The 23,642-nt window shown below is 33.2% G+C and overlaps 2 protein-coding genes across 2 annotated transcripts; both read right to left on the reverse strand.

Annotated features, from left to right (window-relative positions):
- Positions 1 to 2,438: 2,438 nt before the first annotated feature.
- Positions 2,439 to 8,333, reverse strand: LOC127070432 (phenoloxidase 1-like). Its single transcript, XM_051008392.1, has 9 exons — positions 7,554 to 8,333; positions 7,227 to 7,419; positions 6,900 to 7,123; positions 6,508 to 6,710; positions 5,691 to 6,108; positions 5,489 to 5,617; positions 4,765 to 5,092; positions 4,401 to 4,633; positions 2,439 to 3,406 (listed from the first exon to the last, which is right to left on the reverse strand). The coding sequence occupies exons 1-9, from the start codon at positions 7,668 to 7,670 to the stop codon at positions 3,161 to 3,163; spliced, it is 2,091 nt and encodes a 696-aa protein (XP_050864349.1). The 5' UTR covers positions 7,671 to 8,333; the 3' UTR covers positions 2,439 to 3,160.
- Positions 8,334 to 8,991: 658 nt separating this feature from the next.
- Positions 8,992 to 18,364, reverse strand: LOC127070442 (uncharacterized). The gene is made up of 5 exons (XM_051008419.1): positions 17,730 to 18,364; positions 13,987 to 14,190; positions 13,644 to 13,722; positions 11,017 to 11,090; positions 8,992 to 9,895 (listed from the first exon to the last, which is right to left on the reverse strand). The coding sequence occupies exons 1-5, from the start codon at positions 18,016 to 18,018 to the stop codon at positions 9,390 to 9,392; spliced, it is 1,152 nt and encodes a 383-aa protein (XP_050864376.1). The 5' UTR covers positions 18,019 to 18,364; the 3' UTR covers positions 8,992 to 9,389.
- Between the last annotated feature and the right edge of the window lie 5,278 nt (positions 18,365 to 23,642).

A 23,642-nucleotide genomic window follows, 5' to 3' on the forward strand; every position in this document is an offset into this window, starting at 1 on the left:
ATCCATCTACGAACCTTTGTAGACCCCCTCCCTCTTCCCCCAACTAACACAGTCTTGAACGAACGAAGCAGCCATATTAAATTCTTGCTATTTAATTTGAAGACCCTTTTTTCCGCTTGCAGACTTTAGAAAGTCGTTGACCTAAGTAATTCGATTCTTTTGTCCTCGGGTTATCGAGCCTACGTTAGCGAGCGATATTGAAAAAGGTTTCCCGTCGAGAAAGAAATTCTTTCACCACGAACTTCGACTTCTTATTTCAACTTCTTCACGATACCGAACCCCTTACTGGTCCCTATCATAAGATCTGACACGTATAAATGAATGAACGCGTTACTGCAATCGAGATCTCGCGGGTAGCTTTTATATATACAGGGTGTGCCTCTTATAAGATTCATTTCAAACTTCACGTCAAAAAAGAAAAAGAAAAGAAAGAAAAGTCTTCAGAATATTTTCTGATTTCAATAAAACTTTGTTAGAAAAAAAAGAAGAAAAGGAGAATAACTATGAGTCATTAATTTACACGCTCGACAAAAGTATTTAGAAATTTTACGTGAAAAGCAATATCTGCGTTTCAACGTAACATGCGTTATTTCATATATATATATTCACAAAATGTTTGGAGGAAAAAAAAAGTTGCTCATTAAATTTTCAACAATTAAATGTCGTCAGAGAATATATATGTAGCACGTTACTTATTTAAGCACATAACTGCATAAACATATTATTATTGCCAGTGAAACGAAGATGTAAATTTATTCTCAAGATATGTATATATATATATATATATACGAAAGAGTTACTTATCAATAATAATCAATGTCTGTTTATATATACTAGAACAACCGAAGAATATACTAATAAAATAAAATTAATTCGAGTTGATTATTCGCATATGTCAATTATATATAACTGAATCTTGTTTCTCTCCGTTATCTTTATGTATACAACAGTACAAGTATATGCAGCTATATACATACGTATGTATTTCGAATATAACATCGTTATATTACAATAGACGTCGACTATTCGTATGTAGTACAACATTGTACATACATAATGCAAACGGGCATGACCATTTATAATTGCTTTTAATTAGTGAAGGACTTCACTACTGATTTTCTCTTCCTCTTTCTTGCTCCATTCATCGTTCTCATTAACAATGAAAGAGAAATATTCCTCACCTTACGAAATTAAACGCATTAATGCAGTTATCACCCTTCGGTGAGCTTTCATTTACGAGAAACGAGTGACTCGAATGAACGACCTGAATTGGGACGACACGAGAACATAAACGTCGTCTTTGAATAATCGCCGCTGAAGAAAGAGAGAAAGAGAGAGAAGTACGTTACGTGATAAAAAGCTCGCTTTTGTTGAGCTCTAGTGACAGCACTAGTTTTCTGTACTTTCCTGATTCGAAGGCTTCGTATAGAAACGTATACATCAAAAGATAAACGATGTCACTTTCATTTAAAAAAAAAAAAAAAGAGAGAAAGAGAGAGATAGAGAAAAACTACGATAGAAACTTTGTTATCCAATCAAAGTGAAGTTCTGAACTAATTATTATCTCCTTTATCATATTTCTTTTATATTGTAATTATGAATTGTATGATATGAATGTTAATTATCATTTATAGAAACTAATTACAATGCAAATGTTTGTAAGATTAAAAAGAATCTCGAACGATCTGTTGAAAGATTTCTTGAAAATAAAATTAAATTACTGAATACTACATGTAGATTCAACAAGAAAGGGTTTCAGTATTTCTATTTACCTTCATCCTAATGCTTCATTTCTCTCAAGAGAAAGAGAGAGAGAGAGAGAGAGAGAGAGAGAGAGAGAGAGAGAGAGAGAGAGAGAGAGAGAGAGAGAGAGCGAAAGAAAAGGCAATAATATTCTCCTATTTCGAGGAGATAGAGACAGAAAAAGAGAGAGTGTAAAAGATAGAAACTACGAAACGGAAAGGAAAAAAGGGAATAAAAACGAGTGAGAAAAAAAGGAAAGGGAAAGAAGAAAAAAAAAAGAAATGAAGGATTATTCCGCGAGGAAAATTCAAGTCGGGTTGGTAACAGCGTATATCCATCTTCGTCGTTGCGGCACGTAGGTGGTACATACATACATGGACAGATATATTTTTCTTTTCTCCTTCGAGCGTAAATCCGCATTCGTCTGGTCGCCGCAGGACTTTCCGTAGAGAGAAACAAACGCGCAGGAATAAATGCATTCCGAAGGGAAGAAAACGTCGAGTAATGTTCCTCTGGATAACGTCAGATATGTGCTCGGGATTATATTACGTCGTTATATCGTGTTGTTACAAGAGAGGAAAGACGAAGGGAGATGGAACAATTTGTGTTTTCTTGAACCTTTAGGAAAGATAGAGAGAACACAAATGAGTGAATATGAAGAGAAAGGATAGTGAGAAAGAAATGAGAGAGAGAAATAGAACTCAAAAAGTACGTCGAGCAATCTGCATAATCGCCTTTGTCTTTATTTCATCATATTTCTTTTTCTTTTTGTATTTTCTTTTTCTTTTTCTTCTTCATTTTTTTGTTCTTTTCCATTTGCTTCCTACAATCTAGTTCCTCGTGCAATAATGCAAGAAGGATGAGAAACGAGAACGGGGATATCGTTACCACGAATAAACATAGAATAAAAGGATGATAACCGAGTAGGAAGAGAAAGAGAGAGAGAGAGAGAGAAAGAGAGAGACAGAAAACGGATAACGTTTCGATTTTCCGCGCGGTTTCGATTTCCGTGTTTTTATCTTGCCAACCGAGGATCTTTCAATGGTCTCCCTTAGAAAAATAAATCCAAGAGAATAGAAGATCCCACAGTATCGAAAAGAGATTCGTAGATCGGATATACCAACTTCTAAGCTTACAATCATTGATTACGAAAGAAAATAAAATGGTCTTCTTTTTCTTTTTCATCTTCTGTGCACGTCGACCCCTCTCATTCGATTAGAAAAAAAGGCAGAAATAAAAAAAAAAAAAAAATACGAATAAGATCGAAAAGAAAAATGTATGAGGAATAAACGTTTCTCCGTTTTCGTCTTTGATTAGTTTCATCCCATGAAGATCGTGACGTCACGAGTATCCCCAATCCAATAAGCCATTGACGAAAGTAGCGTGAAAAGAAAAAAGATAGTCGGAGGAGTCCAATTCAAGCGAAGTTCAATGTATTACTCATGCTTCCCGATCTAGTTCTTGGTACGACGGAATCGGTAAAGTTTATGGTTATAGTAGTGACCGCCATATTGCCGGTGAGGAATTGTGTCAAATTATCAACGCCAGCACGTGGTCTGCGATCGAACGGATAACCCATGGGACGTGCGTCCGGATATTTGCGGTCCCTCAATCCGCAGAAACTCGCGGCATCCTTGCAACCGCTAGATTCTTCCTGTTCTACCTATAACGATCAAAGTGAATAAAATTCGATTATTAGCGCTCTTTTCCTTGATCTCGTTACTCCTTTCAAATACAAGCCTTCGACAATCGTTCAATAAGTTCGAGGTAGCAAGAACGTTTCGACGTTAAAAGACAATCCAATCAAATCTTATCAAACAAACGCGACGCAGAGACCCAACTAATATCCCCGGATAATACTAGTTTAAACAGGGTAACTCGCGTGACTATTCCAACGTTTCGATAACTACATATTCCCTTCGTGCCCGACTCGGACAACGGAATGTTGTTGAATATCGGTTATCGAATACCCCGGGCGTAGCTCTCCTATAGTATAGACATGTAGAGGCAAACACAATAACTAAGATTCGAGCGATTATTAAAGCTGATCGAATTTTCGATGTATTCGTACAACTCCCAATTGTAATACCGATCAACTTTTCGCTTGATCGAAAACGAGAACTGGATTAAACCCATCGGTAAAGTCGTCCCATAAACTTGCTTTATACTGCCGTCGCTTTTAAATGTTAAATATTTCGAACATAGCTTAACGAGAGAGAAAGAGATAGAGGGCATTTTACGAACGATTAAATATGCACGTTTGATGAAGCTGCACAAAGGGTTTTGCCGTACTCCGTCAATCAGAAGGATCAACGTAAACGTGGAGCTCTATTGTGCACGCAAAAGGTACGTTGTAATTCGGTTATTAATTCAATGATAATGATGCTGCGTTCGCTTGACCGCCTCTTACCGTTAAATAGCGATGGCTATATATATGTGTATGTGTATATATATATATATATATATATATATATATATATATAGGGTGTCCCGAAAATAGTAACAATTACTTTACGATAAATGAATATAAGCTACGTAAATTTTGCACGACTATCACTGTTCAAATATATAGGAAATATTATCGATTCGTTTGTGCAATAAATCCAATTAATAAATGTTCGACGATAAGCATATAAAAAAGAAAAGAAGAAACTTACTGCATCACCAGTGTAATCAGATATCATGATAAAGAGATCCATAGGAAATCCAGCTTTGCTTCCTTTAGGTATAAGCAAATGTTGTGGCCAACCACAGCCACAGAAATTGAACTGTTCAAGACTGTCACCACTGATTGGTCTATTCTCATCAACGTTTCGGAAGGTTCTTTCGAAGGGAATCGTTAGCGAGGATTCGGTCGAACTACGCTGAATAGTATTTTGGCCAGGATTTACTATAAACATATAATAGAATAATGGATCATAAAGTATGATGTCTCATTAACATAATATATTCCTTGTTTTTAATATAAGAATTATAACACGAAAATTCAAGGTATGAATCGTAGCAATTAGTTTTACTTACACATAACCGAGAATTTATCCATCTCCATCATCAAATTTTTCTGTTGTCTGAAGGTGAATGGCAGGCCACGTTCGTCTACTCTAGGTGCCATGAATATGCGAACGGTGCCTCTTTTAGGTGAATTATTACGATTGTTTGCAACAACTATATAGGTAAAATCTGTATGATTGAGATGAGTGAATCTGACGAGAACTGGACCACGTGGCGTGAAATCGAGGCCACGAGACAAATCGATGTCGCTCTTGTTCCAGAAGGTGTACAAATTATTTGGAGGTTGATTCGCTGTAGTCACTCGAATATCAGCGATCTCTACTCCTGGAAAATCGAGCTACAAAGAGTAGAGAAAAAAAATAATAAAGATCGATTGAAAAATGGAACGATTTATTTCAATTGAATTTTTTTCATTAACTCGATATATATATATATATATTTAAAAAGTGGAATAAGAAAGTATTGCATAAATTTCAACCTCAGAAATACTAAATCTTGATTTCTTAATGTTTAAATATGTACTTGTAATTTTTAATGAGAGATAAGTCGTGCACGAAGAAGCAAATAGTCCAAACTCGTTAATGAGCGTTCAATTCTATAACGAAAGTGGAAACAAGACGTTAAAAAAATTCCAAAAAATAAACTCGATCGAGAAACGACGTCCATCATCTTTTTCGAATAAAAGATGGTGTGTTAAATTAATGAGATATATTTCAACGATGAGAAAACTTACTTGTTGTACGCTATACTCGGGCAGAGTATTTTTATGTTCTTGGAAGATATCATCACAAAATGCATGGAATCTATAAAATATTGGATCTCTCATAGCTGTAGCAGGTTCACCCATGACACTAAAAGTTTCCTAAACAACGACAAACAATATTCCAACTGGTTCTTATCGATTAATATTCCTTCGTTCAACAGGTTGTCCTTACCAAATAACGATTATCCGGATCGTGAACGTAAGAGATCAATACATGACCAAGATTATGAAGATCACCGTATAGATTCAAATTAGGAGTGAGTATACTAGACTCCATGATGTTTCCAAGAACGTCAATACCACTTTTTTCCGTAAGTGGTACCCTTTCCCCTTTGATATTGGTGATCGATCCGGTATGAATGGCCTCATAAATACGATCTCGCCATCTCTCCAAATCTTGAATGTCAAAGTCCAATTGATCGGCCTGCCTGTTGATATCATGCAGAACGGCACCGCTGGGACGAGCTGGCCAAGTACGACTTGCCGTCAACGAGTCCAACTTAGGGAAGTATCCTTCAGGAATGGGTTCTCGCCAATTTATCAATCGCGTCACGCGTCCCAATCGGTTGCACAGACGTTCGCAATTATATCTGGGTGGATATATATATATATATATATATATATATATATAAATATATAAATATATATATATATATACGTATATCAATTATTCATTTACTATCTACGATTGGATTAATTTTCTTCGACCAGTTTTTCCTATCTTTTCTTTTTGTTTTATCTTGTTTCTCTTTTTTTCTGGTCGAAAGTTAAGGATCTTAGAAATCAATCAATCGATACAAATTTCTCGTATCACTGGACACAACCGATACATGCTCAATAAACCGAACAATCGGTTAGCAACGATCAAAGGGCTTTCATAGTGTAAGGGATGAAAAGTTAATTAGCTCAATGTGTAGAAGCTAGGGACGGTAGTAGTGTACTATAGAGAACGTACGATCTATCCGGCTTATGACTAGCTACTGGCGCACCTGGCTTGGATCTGCTGATGCATGTAGTAGAAGAGCTCCCCACGTCGATCCTTGTTAACGATCCTGACGTCGGCCTCGAATGGATATACCAGATGCCAGTGCCAGTGATGAAGATTGACCCCGATATCTTCTCTCCAGTAAGCGACTCTATGCTCCTCATCGAGATCGGAAGCAGTATAATCCCGCGGGATTTCGATGGGAATCTAAATGCAAGGTAATACGAACTAAACGTACCTATGTATGTAGGAGCTTCGTCTTCTATCAAAATGAGATCAACTGAGACTACTATAGCTAATAAGAAACACGTTGGAGCTAATCTTTATCGCTTTTCTCGTTGATTAACCTTAACTTTACAATTCGAGAAAAGCCTGTTTAATTATTTCGTGCCTTACCCTTTGACCGGCGGACGATATGTTCGCTTCTTCTCTAGCACGAGAAAAAATACCACCGTCTATATACTTATCAGGGAAAACTTCGTGCAGTGGTGGAATCGGTAGATTCTTTGTATCCGGACGATGTAGTATAGCAACTGAGAGAGCGTAAATAAACATATTCGGGTTCATTCGATCACGACAATAAACTGCTACCGATAGGAAATCCTCGTAGGTCCTCATACCTAAAGGACGTAAAATTCTACGTGAATAAAACTACATCCGTTCGTTCGATTTTGTTGTAAAAGAAAGAAAAAAATAAACAAAGAAAAAGAGAGACAAACAAACCCATGAATATATCAATCAGACGAGCAGCTACTTTACGATGAGCCGGAATGAACAAAGAAAAGGGGTCCCTTCGTCCAAGTTGCATGGGAATACTAAGATCCGGTAAACTAATCTGCTTTACGGATATCTTCGAATCGGTCGTTTCGCCGAATCGATTGAATATGTCAACGGCAGCAGGGCGATATTGATCGGGCTATACGTGCGATATAAAAATCAAATATAGAACACGTCGAGAAAAATATATAAAATAAAGATCGAATAAAATGAAAAAAAAGAGATAGAGAAAAAGATGAATAAATCATGCGATCTCTATCAAATTGTACGTACCAAGTAATCAGGTGGTATGTCAAAAGCGACACGTTTGTCTCCTTTAGGCACATAAACTGGTTCGGCAGGCCGATCGAAAAGATAAAGAATTCCAGACTTAGAATCGTCGTTCGACATATCGAAGCCGTGTCAAAGTCGAAATAAATTTTATAACTAACAAGACGTAACGCTGACAATACGTCGAAAACGATGATACTATCGACAGAAATTTGAAGCAACTACTACTGCATGTAAAAGCTTCGATTTTTCGATTTCTTCTGAAGAAACAGTACTGAGTTGTTTGCTTTTATATGTCTCTCGTTCAGGATACAGTGGTTCAAATTACAGTGGTATTAAAATGAAAAGAAAAAAAATAGAATGGCACCACACGCCACGTTGACCACAAAATCCGTTTAAGAGCCTCGACGGATCTTGTCCTATTTTATTTCTTCCTTTTTTTCCGATCTTTTCCTGTTTTCGAGATTGTCCTGTTTGTCTAATCGATAACTTTTAAACTTGAAGATAATACTGTTGTATATTTTTTTTCCTTCAAAAAATTAACACACTAATTTTGTAATAACTCGACAAATTGGAATTTCTAATGAATTTATTTCATAGTACATACTCCCGCACCTTTATTTGGAATAAAGGAAAAACCTAAACTGTATGATCATCCTATAGAAACATCCGTTATCTATCTCTAAGCTTCAAGATTAATGATACACGGTGTGTATACGAATGGATAAGAGAAGAAAGAATAAAAAAAAAAAGCTATTCAATCAAGAAGCAACCTCTTCGATGCAATGAGCTTTTGCTTTCAGTATCGTCATCTCTGTCGTCGCGGTTGCAGACGTATTGAGATCATGAGACGGTTAAAAAATAAAAAGGAAGAAGTAGAAGTAGAAGAAGAAGAGAAAAAAAAAGAGAAAAATTTTCGTTACAAAAGTCGAGTGAAAAGCTACGAAAATGGAAATATAGAAAGAGAGAAGGAAAGCTATGCGAAAAATTATGAAGAGAGGACATACACACGAGCCAAAGTTTCAAGAACATTTCAGTCGTCAAAATAATCTCGAAATGGTGCTTGCTGGTAAGTGCAAGTACCTTTTATTGACGGAGTTTGCTTTTACATTTTGCTCATCTCGTCATCGACTTTTCTATCTATCTATCTATCTATCTATCTATCTATCTATCTCTTTCAATAACGTGAGTCGGCGTGTATCGACAAATGTGTATATAGTATCTAGTAACTTGGCTTACCCTTTCAAATTTCCGAGAGTTTCTCTCTGGTCCATTTTCCTAACCAAATTTCTAATCACTTTGTTCCATCTCTAAATTACACTAATCGTGTAAATCATATCTAGCTAATAACGATTCATCACGCGACGATGTATTCGTAATCCCATCGTCTCGTTAAAAGAAGGAATACAAAGGAGAATGGTACTTCGATGATACCTCTATGTTTCAGGATCGTACACTCAATTATTTATTCATTTATTTATATACTCATTTTCTTCATAAATTTTCATATCGACAAAGAGATATCTCTATCTTACTGTTCGTATTATAAATAGTATTTCGTTAATTAGAACGAAAGAAAGCAAGGACAATTAATTATTTCAAGGACAAAACTTTGTTGGAATAAAAACTTTTAGGTGTTCAACAAACACTGTTGGAGAGAATTAACGAGAAAAAAATATCACGAAGAGAGAAAGAAGGAAAAACAGAAAGTGCGGAGGAAAAAAACGAAAATCACCTGGATGAAAAAAAAAGAAATATCATCGAAAAGAAAGGTAGTAATCGTCATCATCATCGTCGTCGTCGTCGTCGTCGTCATCAGCATCATCATCATTATCGTGATTAGGATTTGACAAATACGTTGTTTCTTCTTCTTCTGCTCCTCTTTCGTCGTCTACTTCTCCTCCACCTTCTGAATCTCTCTCTGACTGGTTTGGTCCTTCTAAAATCATCCTCCATATCATCATAATCCTCATTTAGATCATCCCGAGTTTCCAAGCTTCTCCGTAGGCGTCTAGAAACCCGTAGACGCGTCGTCGTGGTTTCTCCACAACTTGGATCGTCGCAATCGATGAGGAGCCTTGAATCGCCTATCCATTTCCCGTGGCAGCTCGAATTCATCGCCGTTCTAGCGGCACTTCCGCCGTCGACGGACGTCGATAGTTTCCATCTGCCAATACCCACGAGCAAGTTCCCTCTTCTACCATCTCTTCTACTACTACTACTACTACCACCACCACCACCACCACCACCACCATCACCATCACCACCACCTCCTTTCCCCTCCTCGCTTTCCTCATCCTCATCCTCCTCGTCATCCTCGTGTCGTTCAACGCATATTCTCGTACCTAAAAAAGAAAACAAAAAAGGGACAAGAAATCCAACTATTTTACGATCGTGAATGAAATCGATAAAAGGAAATGTATACCCAAAATGTGATCTCCTTTAAAAGAAAGATATATTTATTAAGGAAAGCAAGAAAAGAAAAAAAAAGGAAAGAGAAAGAAAAATAATGAATTGTTTTCAAACGAAAATTTTTTCCATAGATTTGTTGTCTTTATACACCGAAGTGAGCTTTACTTTGATATATTAGCTTTTAAATCAACGTTTGTTATGGTATCAGCTAAAAGAACTCACGTAAAATAACATTTTTCATGAACAGAGAGAGACAGGAATAAGAAACAAAAAGAATAATAAAAAATGGAATCATATCTCTCTGGTACAATCGTAACACACGATCAGCACTTTCGCGGTAAATCTATCGGAGAACGGGCGTACTGTTATACTATGTATGGAGAAAAAGATCGGTTATCTCCGTTTCACCGCGTATCCGCAATATCCGGAAACACGACTCTGGTGTCGGCGATTCTTCGATAAGGATAACGCCGCGTTCTAAATCGTCGTGGAGGGCCGATTTGGCAGAGATAAAAAAAAACACTATGATGTCGCTCGTTCACTCGACGGCTGTGACGAGAACGAGACCATACACCACTGGGACACTAGGTATATTGCGGGAGAGTAAGAGAAAAGAGAGAGAGAGAGAGAGAATAGACGAGTTTGTATTCAAAACGAGAAATCTTCCTGTTATTTCTCGTACGAGATTCGACGGGTTTTTCCTGACCGATGTTTTACACGGAGAAAAATATTATAGTGACGTTGATGAAAAGTTTCGCTAACAGAGATTTCAAACAAACAAACCGAAAACAAACAAGAATATTCTATAAAAAATTCATCACACCGGATCGTTCAATTTCGATATTTTTTCTCGATCATCTTAATTTCTTCGTTTTCTATTTTTCTCGTCGAAAATATTCAATTGCCTTTATTTTCTTTTTTTATTTTATTTTATTTTTTTTATTTGACGACGGTACATGGTATAACACGTGTCACAAATAATAGGATTTTTGTTTGGTTGTCTCTTTTGTATCTATTTTTCTTATATGCATACGTCTACGATATCCATCCTTACCTTCGACCAAGAAAGAAGATATCCGTTTGCAAGCTCTAGAGGCACGCACGATGGTGAAGGCGACACATCTCTGGCTGAAAGGTAGGAACGATTCGATTAGAAGTAACATCGTGATATCCTATCTGAGTTGACAGGCGAGAAGGATCAGAAGTGAAAATGCAGAGAATGTGGTTTGAAATGGAGCTTTTAAAAATTTATAAACCTCTACTATAATTCGCTTTTTTTACTACAAATACATTATTGAACGTTAGAAAATTTGAAATATTTTGGGAGAAAAGAAAACTTTTATCTCTTTTTCTGTGCGAGAGAGAGAAAGAGAGGGAGATCTGTCAACCTGTCAAACTTTTACCGAGTAAGCTAACATTTGTATGTTAAAAAAGAGAGGGAAAGAGAGAGAGAGAAAAAAAAGAAATAGAAGAAAAGAAAAATTTTGTTAAATTAAACGGAACGTCCAAATGAAAATTGTTAAAATTTTCAATCATTAAAAAAAGAAAGTAAATTCAAGAATTTCAAATGCAAATGAGCGAGACTATTTTCTGTATATTTCGTATTAAACATTAAAATTTAATATACGTAAAAAAGAAAAATAAAATATATGGAACAGAGGAAAACTGTCAAGTCCGAATTTGCAAAAAAAGGGAAAAGAAACAGAAAAAGAGTAGAAAAGGGGACAAATTCGCAGGCATAGATACCATGGAGAATCAGTTTTTGCGTGACCCACATATGTCATCGAAAGATCTTTTTAACTATTTTAAAGGGTGAATTTATCTCGATAGACGTCAATCACATGATTTAAAAGTATTTCAATGACATGTATACGACTCGATCAACGAAATTATACATCCGCCTGCATGTACGTATATATTATATGTCCATATCAATGTCGCTTGTACAAACAACATTTTCCTCATTCTCTCGAGCAATTTTTTTCTCTCCACCCACGTTCTGTCTGGAGAATGAATTTTTTCTTTTTTTTTTCCTTTTTTTTTTTATTTTCTGTTCACTACTTTCGCAGTTACGTACACTCGAAAAATAATGTTTGCAATGTGTGTGACCGAGCGCGTATATTCCCAGCCACTTTGAGAGTAAATTGCCGCCGGAGACACGCCCATTCACGTGTACCACAACCTTATTCGTTTATTATACGACGTGATATTTGAAATTGTTCTACCGTACGTCACGAAAAAGTAAGAAAAAAAAATAAAAAGTAAAAAAATGCCTTGATTGATCGAAAATGAATAACTACTGTTCGCATTTGTCATAGAAAATGAAAAGATCGATTCAAAAGTAAATGCAAGGAAAATAAAACGAAAGAAAAAAAGAAAGGAAGGAAACGTTTAACTTATAATGTATAAATTAATAGATAATGTTGCCATATACATCTATAGAGCATTCGATTCACTCACGTTAAAATTCGAATTAAAAGCAGCAAACAATCGATGAGCTTTATTAGTTATCAATAACGATAAACGTTTTGTTCACAGCTCGTATCTCGGTCTACCGATGGATTTTTCATGGAAAATTTTCCGGAAGCAGCAGCTCGTATTATCTATATATAGTACATACATACATATATACATACATACATACATACATAGATAGATAGATAGATAGATAGATGGATAAATGAATACATACATATGTGTACGTTCGATCGATAGACTTGTAAATTTATCTCTCTCTCTCTCTCTCTCTCTCTCTCTGTCTCTCGTTTACATCGACGTGGCGCGAAAATGTCCAAAAGCGTACGTACGTGCGTGCGACAATTTTCAGCGGGCTGTCAGCATCGAATTTCGTTTTGTCGAGCTGTTAGGCGACGTTATAAAAAAAAAGTCGTATAAATTGGAAAAAACAAAACAAAAAAAAAAAGAAAAGTAGAAATTGTCACCGGGAAGTCTATGAAGTACCATGACGTGTAACCAAAGCAGAATTCGTTTCTTCTGACGTTTTCATAAAAATGTAAGCGCGATTGAAACATTATTAAAAAATTGATATAGGGAAAAATGAATGTTAATGACTTCATTGTAGAAAAACGAATGACACGTATCAGTTAAATAATAAAATAAATTATTAACGTAGTTTCATTCGAGATTGCATCAATAAATTAATACGAAACTAATTGCGAAAATATTTATACTGGAAAATTATCATTCTGACGTACGTGGAATCTATTAATTGAGCAAATGAATAAATATGTTATCGCTTGGAAATCACGTAGAAAAATTAATATAACGTAAAGAAATAAGTTTTTTCTCGAGATAAATCTTCCTGCAAATGTTTGCATTTGTATAAAGAGATAGGATTCTTGCAGCAAAGAGAGTCTCGTTTAACGGTATGTTCGTAATAAAAACGTAAGAGAGCAAGTGAACGCAGGAACGAATGAACGAATGAACGAACGAACGAACGAACGAACGAACGGACGAACGAAAAGGTAGCTGTATAAATAAGCGCGTGAGTGCAAACAAGTGCGAGCAAATCGCATTTTGCAAAGAAGGTTAGAACGAGAAGGAAAAAAGAAAGAAAAAAGAAAAAAGTATATGAAGCAAAAGGGCACATTTTTTCTCTCTGTCTCTCTCTCTCTCTCTCTCTCTCTCTCTCTCTCTCTCTCTCATTTTTCTTTCTCTTACCTCATTCTGGGTATTTCATTTCCAATGCCAACTTCTGTATCGTTGTAGTCGTCAGGTAAGAAGGAGAGTAGTGTCACACCTACGAAAGATCAATCGAAAATCGTCGATCGTCTGGAGCATGTTCGGCATAATCGAAAAAAAAGAAACAAAAAATGAACAAAAAGTTCTTCTCTATCCCATCCCATCCCATCCCATCCCATCCACTAATCCCGTTTAACTAACCAACCAAAAAAAAAACGAATGATAAATCGAACGAGTATCGAGTAACGAGAGCAAGCAAGACGAAGCGAAAAAGCGAGCAAAACGAAAGCAATTTTCTCGTGATACACGCGTGATCACTCACTCCTGTCGTGAAGTAGAGGACGAAGAATGCCAGAGTGACAAGATTGAAAGCTTCGACAGCTCCTGATTTGATCCAGTCTAGGACAATGCTTCCCGCCGTTTTTCTCCGAGATTTGTACGCTGCGACTTCTTTTTTGTGTTCCACTACCGCATCTGGTGTTGCATGCCGACCACTCGCTCCATTCGCTCACTATGCAATCTACGACTGCAAGAGAGGAGAAAGATCTACAATTTGTATACATACATAGAGCTATATTCTTTAGGAGAAATTATGTGGAAGTAATTTTATGCGAGTGTTCTGATTAAAATATTTGAAAAAAAAAGAAAAAGAAAAAGGTAAATTAGGAAAAAGATATATTATTTTAGAATAACAATAATAACAATACAAATTGTTATTATTTATTATAACGTTGATCAGCATCAGAAACTGAAAAAATGTGTGTGTGTGTGTGTGTGTGTGTGTGTGTCAGGTTAGTTTCATGATGACCATCGCACACGTACATGTCGAATGCAGATTAGTCGAGATAAAAAAGTAAGGGGGAAAAAATTGTTAAAATTTAAAACCTGAAACGAATATTGAATAGAAGAAAATCACGATTATAAAGATAGCTGTCCAACGATGTTACCGACAAAATAGCTATCGGCTTTTCGTATTTCTTTTTCTCATTGTCGTTGCGTTGTTATTCGTGCAATATAATCTTCTTGGTGAAATGTAGCCGTTTCATCCTTTTATATAACTGACATTATTTATTGCATCGCGGTGCAACAACTCTTCCGAAAATACTCGCAGTTTATTTCATGGCAAAAATGTATAGATTCATTTTTCCGAAAAGATTTGTTATTATCCGCATTTAAACGCTCTGAAATGAAGAACAATCAAACGATTTTTGCTTAAAAGAGGAACACGTTGAAATATGCGTGAAGGCTCATTCTACGTGAATGCTTCGTAGATTTCTAGTGATTTACAAATACAAAGAGACATTCAGATCACCGAACTTAAAAAAGAAAAAAAACGAGAGAGAGAGAGAGAGAGAGAGAGAGAGAGAGAGAGAGAGAGAGAGAGAGAGAGAGAGAGAGAGAGAGAGAAGAAAAAGGGATTATGAATACCAACTGAGGCCCATTTTTTCGACGTTCGAATTCAATAGAACTAATAGAAAAACGTATATACATATGTACATATGTACGTATAAGCGAGTAATACGATGGATCGATTCATTCATGACGAATTCTTCGTTTCTCATTGTGAATAGATCCATCGACGAACTCGTATCATACGAGAATAATAGAGAGATTTCTCGAATGTTCAAAGACCTATTCTTAATCAAATCACTATCGAAATATAAAAAAAATATTTAAGAAAAAAAAACAAAAAAGAAAAGAAAAAAAATTGGAGCTATTGTTCAAAATTTAATAGGAAAGAAAAAGAAGACATATATATATATATATTATATAAATCGAAATTCTATGATACGTGATATGTGAAAGAAAGACGTTGTGTTATGGACCCATCCATCCTTTGATAACCTATTCCCTTTATATTAGCCTCGATCCCTAAACAGGGCGCGGTGATCGATCGATTCTGTATACGTCGAGCTAAATTATTTCATCCATTCGGGTTTCGAGAACTCGTTGCTAACAAAGAGACAAACATTATAACGTTTGCCACGAAAACTCTATTATACGTCGAAATATGAGGGTAATTTAAAAATCGTTTACCAGAATAATAAACAAATCGTTTCATTCATACGTACATATATACAACATATATACATACGTGCATCGAGGTAAACTGTTTTTCACGTTATTTCTAAACTGCTACAAATTGAGGGATAACTTTCGTGTGTTTGGAAAAAAGGACATATTAATATAAAATCAGATATAAATCGATAGATTCTTTTTTAATGAAACCCAATTATATGTTGAAACATTATAGGATAAAAAAGTAAAAATTAATAAATCTAATGTTATAAGAAAAGAATTGTTTTCGAGATAGAAACGAAGAAAAGAAAAAAAGAAAAGTAAAAAAAAAAAAAAAGAACAAATCGAATCGATTTTTCTATTTAATACTCGATTCCTCTTGGTTAACAGTAAGAACAAATAATACGAGGAACGTGATGGTAGAGCTTCTTATGTCTTGGAGATGACAGAAGACTCTTTACGTCCGGTCCGGAAGCAAGATAATCGTTTTCCGGCAGAGCTTCGCACCTCCTCGTTCCTTCGCAAATCACTATCGCTCCTTTTCCGTACTTAAAGTCTCTTTCTCTCTTTCTCTCTCCCTCCCTCTCACTTTATCAAATTCACCTCAGATAGTCGTAAAACGTCGCGATAAATCTCGAAGAAGAAAAGTCCTCAATTCGGATTTTCCCTCGACGGAAACACGTCAACGAAAAGTAATAATAAGCCTTTAGAGTAAAATTTGAACTTTCAAGTTTAATTATAATCGTCAGATGAAAAACCATTAACAGAATTACCTTATCACTTGTTCTTTCGTTTCTATTCTCATCAACTCGCTGGTTTAAAACGCGATTTCACGATTTTAATTAAACGATACAATTTTTTTTTTCTTTATTTCTATCTCTGTCTCCCTCTTTCTCTCTTCCTCTCTAAAAAAAAAGAGAAAAAAAAAAAGAAAAAATTAGGTCGAGCGAAATCAAATCCTATTAATTCGAAATATCGATTTCTCATAGCTCTAACTCATTTGTTGAGAAAGACACGTCCGTACAATAGATATATATCTAATAACAAAAGTTTATAGACCACTAGATGCATCATATTTTTGCGTTATCTATTGTTAATACATGTACATATATGTATATAAAGTCGATCGTGAAAATCGTGCGGAAAGCGTTAAACGAGATTACGAAGGAAACTTGGTACGCGTTGAAAACGTCCACCACATTGAATTTATTGCATTTGTCATGTCAATTTCGAGCTTGAGTCTATCCATCCATTTGTTTGACGTCTATTTTATTACTTTTTTTCTCGCAATCATAAATCCTAAAGCAAATTAATGCGATCGACATTGAATCGAGCACTGCAATTACCTACTTCCCTCTTATATTTTTTATTGCTTTAAGTCTTTTATATATATATATATATATATATATATATATATATATATATATAAACGTCTTATATATATGAATATTAGAAAAAGTTAATAACTTTTCTCTTTCATCGAAAAAAAATCCAACAAATTTTCCATAACTCGTCGCTTTACACAGAATAAACTTTCCTAAGGTAACTATCTTTAAATTTCTACGTAATTATACAACTTCGAAATGAAAAAATAAATTTACTCAAAATTAACTCGTATAATTTCATTTAAAAATTATTGGATATCAAAATAACTTTTAAGATCTACGAAGGATGGAAAATTTTCAAAGTGGTTTACCTCGGTTCATCATTGCACAACGTAACATCGCTATATTTCATGGGTTTTTCATAATCCTTGAAAGGAAAAAAGAAAAAACTTTTTTTTATATAGTCCACTTAAAAGTATAGTAAAAAAAAACTCGTCGAAAGAAAAAAGTTTTAATTGGAGGGATCGTATAAAGTTGCTGCGAATTCTTCTTATACTTCATTAGTACCTATATATAATCTATATTTAATGAATTAATACATACACTTAAAAAAAGAAAAAAGCCAAGAGAATTCAAAAAGTTAGGAAGGAATCCCAGAAAAAAAGAGAGAGAGAGAGAGAGACGAAGAGAAAGGAAAAAGAAAATTCTCACAAAAACGTACCGCCGCAAGTTTCCTTGAAATCGTCGCAACAATCAGCGAGTTTGAGACACGCGTGATCGCAATAACACGGTTTGTCTCGTGGACTCTCGATAATGGCATTAGGCGATTCCTTTTGTATGACACAACCGGAGTCTCTTCCTTGACAACAAAGCTTCGCAGCACTGCAACTTCCGGCTAGAGCTGTGTCCATATAAAACATCAACGCAACGAGAATGATCTTTAACTTAAGTTGAATCAGCATCCTTAGGATATCCATCTGCACCGGAACGATAATCTTCGTGATCGACATCTCTGATAGAATAATTTCAAAAATCTAATCTGCGACGATTGATCTATGATTTTTCTCAGAAATGTGTTCTTCGTTTTTATCGTCCATCGAACGACAAGATGACGATGATAATGATCCTGATAATGAAAGATATTTAACAAACATGATGCGTCTTTCTGGTATAATCGTATTTTCGTTCCAAGTAATACACTTTCACTGATAAAACGCGATCGCGAATGACGATACGAAAAAGAAATATAGACTACCGGTATGTTCCGCTCACCCTCGTGTCAAGAGAGTCGCGAATGAACTGAGGCGATTTCAACGAGAACGAGGGTACCACAGCATCGTATCGCAAGCACACAACTCCCTTTTAACACGTCGGCTGCGCGCGCGCGCTATTACTCTCTCATACTCCCGCCTTCTCGTCCTTGATTCTTCTTCCTTCGCCCTCTTGCGAAGCCCTCACCAGGTTAAACCAGCCGCCACCTTACGAGCGCATGCCTGAATTACCAACGTACGACCACTTAGCGTTTAAACCAGCTTCTCTCATCCCCTAGCTCTAAGTCATCCCCTTTGGTCCTTCTGATCCTAATCTTGTGATTATATGAAATGACGAACGAGTATTGTCTCAAGAATAAATGTCGCATGAAAAAGAAAGAGCTAATTATTTTTTACGACAACGCCTTCTACGATGAAATATTTCACATTTTATCCGATAAAATATTTCTCAAAATTATCGAATTGATGGATAAATAATCGTCGTGAATGTTTATAAAAAATCTATTTTTTTTCTTTTTTCGTAATCTCATCTATTCGTGAATTCAACTTGATTCAATGGCCGTAAAACACGATAAGATTAATAATATAAAATATCGAATTTATATTTGATTGATTTATAAATAAGGGTGCCATTGTATTCTAATAAATGCGATTATACGTTAAAAGTTTATTACAATCAAATGGTAATTATTTATCAATCAAATCAATAAATTAAACGACAGAGAATATTGGCGAAACGTATAAAATTATTCACAGAAATACAGATCGGATAAATATTCTATTAGGAAAAACGAATTTCTCTCCTCGCAACCGCTACACGATGATTAATAAAGATATAAAATCGGAGAATAAAAGAATAGATTAATATTTTAGATACGTAACTCACAGATGTATACCTATTTCAAAGTTATCAATACGCTATAGAGGATTTCAATTTTATTGAAAATGTTCTGTGCGTTGGTATCAGCTGATAACCTTGTCCCAATCCTATGTATTGCGATCACCATATAACTTTTAATAGAAATGGATTTCAAAATTATTGGAAATCTGATTATAAGATATCCAGTATGTTTCATTAAGTAAGAAATTAACATTAACATTAATATTAATAATATTAATCGATTAAATAGCCATTTTTATTTTTATTTGATTTGCCTTAAATTAATCTTGTAATAGCATGCAATAAAAATAAGAAAATAAATATTTAGCATTATATATTATCAACGTGCAAGATATTGTAAAAAATAAAATTATTCTGTGTTAATTATATATAATTTAATAAAGATAACATACTGTTCAGATTTTCTATTAATTTTTTCGGTGTAACTTTATATATCACATATACTCATCGTTAAGTATCTAAAACATTCAAAATAAAATGTATATAGAAAATCACAGAAACAAGTGGAATAAAATTGCATTAATATGCTAAAGTATGCAATTTTGTTCTGTATCTATAAATATTAATAATAAATAAGCAAACCAAATTTATGTACCAATTAAAGCCGCACACCTGAAACATACATTTTCAATAATTAAATATTTTATTAATAAGTATTACTGTAGAGATAAATATAAAATTTATTATTGCAGTAATAGGAAATGAATTTAATTAAATATAAATTAAACAGTGATAGAACGTTAAATAAATAATATGGTAGTATTAAACTTCAAACATCTATAAATTTGGAAAAATTCAAGAAATCTAAAAATTCTTCGATCAACCGTAAAGTAATTATATTTAATTTTCTATATATGCAAAAATTGAGAATAGATGATATTAGAGAATTCAACGATGATCATCTGATACAAAAAGAGGATATATAATACTATAATACAATAGAATATAGATATATAGATGCATTTTTTATTTCTATTATCAATCTATTTCTATAAATCATTTAAACGCGTAATTCTACATTTTGATATATGATGCAATCGAGAAATCGAACAATTGAGGAATCGAATATATACTATATGATTAATAAAAATATAAAATATATGAATTGCTTTTTTCTAAAATACATTTTTTAAAGAAAAATTATAGATAACATTACATCAACGATAAAAATTGTAAAGGCAAGAAAAAAGATAATTACTAAGATGTTAATGTTCATGATAATTAAGTTTCAAATTTCAATTAAGAATCTGATAAAAATAAAAAATATATGATAAGACCACAATCCATTATCGAAACATACAGTAGCAACTGGCTCCTCTTAATTACTTGAAAGCCTAGACGTAATTTTTTATTCACACAAACAATAATTTACACACACAATTTTATTATATATATCAATAAAAATATATGTTGCATATGTATATATGTATTTAATTTTATATGTATTGAATATGTATATATATATATATACTATAATAATGAATTTGTTAAATAAGAAATTAATCTATTTATATCTTTATCGAAATATGAGAAATAAACAAAGTGGAAAAATAGTTAAAATCATCATAGAACATAATAAATTTTGATTGAATTTAAATGCAGCCATTAGCTCGACAGTACTTACGTTATTTACATTTATCATATATCGTAAGTAATATCGATTTCCAGGTCCCACCACATGGAGGTTGCTGCATACGGAGACCCACGGGCTAAAGACTCTACTTCTAATATAAATTATTTTGAAAGCTATTATATAAAATCGTTATTATGACATATTCAATAATAATTATTATAATATTAGAAAATTATAATTATAATTAGAAAAAAGAAGCAAAATCAATCGCGAAACGAATCAAAAATTTTTTTCTAATCGATCATGACTAGATGAAAACTTATGAATTCGTTTGATATCGACCTACCTACCCGGTTAAGAATAGAGCCCTTTATGGAATTCTATTCTCATTAAACTAATGTGAAACCCTACTGCACACGATGCTGAAATCCTGTGAACATAAAAAATCTAAACCATATATTTAAACAAAAAGCAATCGAAGTAATATACGAATTTCATATAATGAAGTAGCGATCACCTGTGAACATAAAACGTCAAAAATATTTAATAATTAAACAAGCAGCAATCAAAATAATATGAGAATTTCATATTTCCTATAATAAATCATCATTTATAATCACCTGTGAATATAAAACATCAAAAATATTTTATAATTAAAACAGTAACAATCGAGATAATGTGTGAATTTTATTTAAATTAGCATCGTGCTGTTTACAGTCACCTGTGAACATAAAACATTAAAAACATTTTATAATTAAACAAGAAGTAATCGAAATAATGTGCGAATTTTATATAATAAATTAGCATCCTGCTGTTCACAGTCACCTGTGAACATAAAGTATTAAAAACATTTTATAATTAGACAAGAAACAATCAAAATCAAAATGCATATTTTATATAATAAACAAAAAACCTGTGGACATAAGAATTTTATAATTTTATTACTTTCTAAAAATAAAAAATATATTAAACTAAGAATTATTTTATACACACATATACTTGCACACATACATATTTCACGAACGAAAAGAACAACCAACGAAGAGTGGAATCGAATTTTGCCAATTTGGATGATATCTCCTGAAACAGAAATTAACTACGTTTAGTTCAAATCTATTGAATATTTCAATTTTTTATTTTTTATAATTTCAATTCTTCATTCGCTATCAATACCTACTTAGATTATCTTCCCACATTATTATTTCACATTGATTTCTTGTTAATCCAAGCACTTGGAAAACCTGAAACACAAATTTTGCATGATGAATTCATAATCTTTATCAATTTATTTTTATGTCATACACTATGATAATATGACAAATCTTGAAAAATCATTTTCACCACTGTTGTTAATACCCACTGATATATAAAAGGATATTTTGCAATATTTAATCTTGAAACATGAAAGCGACGCCTCTCTGTAACAGAAAACTATATAAAAGGGCATGTGTGGAAAGACAAAATTTTTATCTACAATCTATGGGCAAAATATTTTCATAATTTTGATAATTTAATAAGTAAAAAATTATATACGTATATATTTCGCCATAGATTGTAATGCTGAAATAAAAGAAAAAAAAAAAATGTATTAAAATGGCCATAAAATTGGCATTGAATATATCGAATTCTCGATGCATTAGTAAACATGTTCTAAATTTAAATAAAAATATGAACTTATGAGTGCATGTTATATACAAGTATATAGAAATACATAAAAATATATATAAATATATAGAATGATATAGAAATATATAGAATAATATATAAATATATAGAAACACATAAAGATATAATTGCATAATAAATTATCAATTGTTTAATATAATTAACATACATAATGTAAATCATTCAAGACACGTTATGAGAAAAAGGAAAAGAATTGTGAATGTTTCACAATATTTAAGAATTAAGTCGCGTTAAAAAAAAAGAAAAAAAAAGGGGAGAGTAAAAGTATACTGCACCTTGTGTCGTATTATAAAATGCATACACAATTTTGTATACCGCCATAAACATATCCATAACGAGATTAGATCTATATTTAATCGATGGATTACATATATCTTACATTATTACGTTTATATTAACGCGAAGTGTCTGATGTACATATTACATCGTTTATATGTACGACATTTTTATCTATTAAATTATAAAAAATACAGTAATATAATTTCACAATTTTCAAATCATGTAGTTTGTATATTATATATAAAATAGTAATGAAATATTAAATCTGAAAGAAAAAAATAAGATTATATATAAAATTTATATATGAAAATATTACACATATTAAAGACAAAATATAGTTTTAATACATTGTTGCATATTATTCTTGTTAATTTATTTTATCGTCACTGCTTGCCTTAACAAATCCTAAGATCCCTAACTACATCAAGTCTTGTAGATTTTTAATCAGAATAATTAGAATCTATATAAGATGATGATTATATTCATACAAGTCATAAAATGACTCTTACAATAAATGAGCCATCCTACAACTTGTGATAAGACTATGTTGGCATTGGATAAAGTATATGTATATAAGTATATAATCATCACAAACGAATGTACATAAAAAAAGATAAAGAAAAATTATTGATTTACTAATAATCATATAAAAAATTTTAAATTATCCTGAAATGAAAATCTACATGCTTGAGTATCCCAGGTGCATTCCTGAATGCAAACCTGTCCCTGAACTATTTTCCCTCACACTCCTGAGTGTGGGAAAAGCCTTTTCATTCGCTTCATTTATATACCAAGACTGATACACTTTTATTCCAAAAAATAATCATATTTCTATCAAATATATGTAAACATTTACTAATAATCTTTATATCATTCATTATATCTTCTTAATATTTTTTACGAAACTTTCATATATGTAATAAA

This window comes from Vespula vulgaris, chromosome 18, assembly GCF_905475345.1.
Source record: "Vespula vulgaris chromosome 18, iyVesVulg1.1, whole genome shotgun sequence".
Taxonomy (NCBI): Eukaryota; Metazoa; Arthropoda; class Insecta; order Hymenoptera; family Vespidae; genus Vespula; species Vespula vulgaris.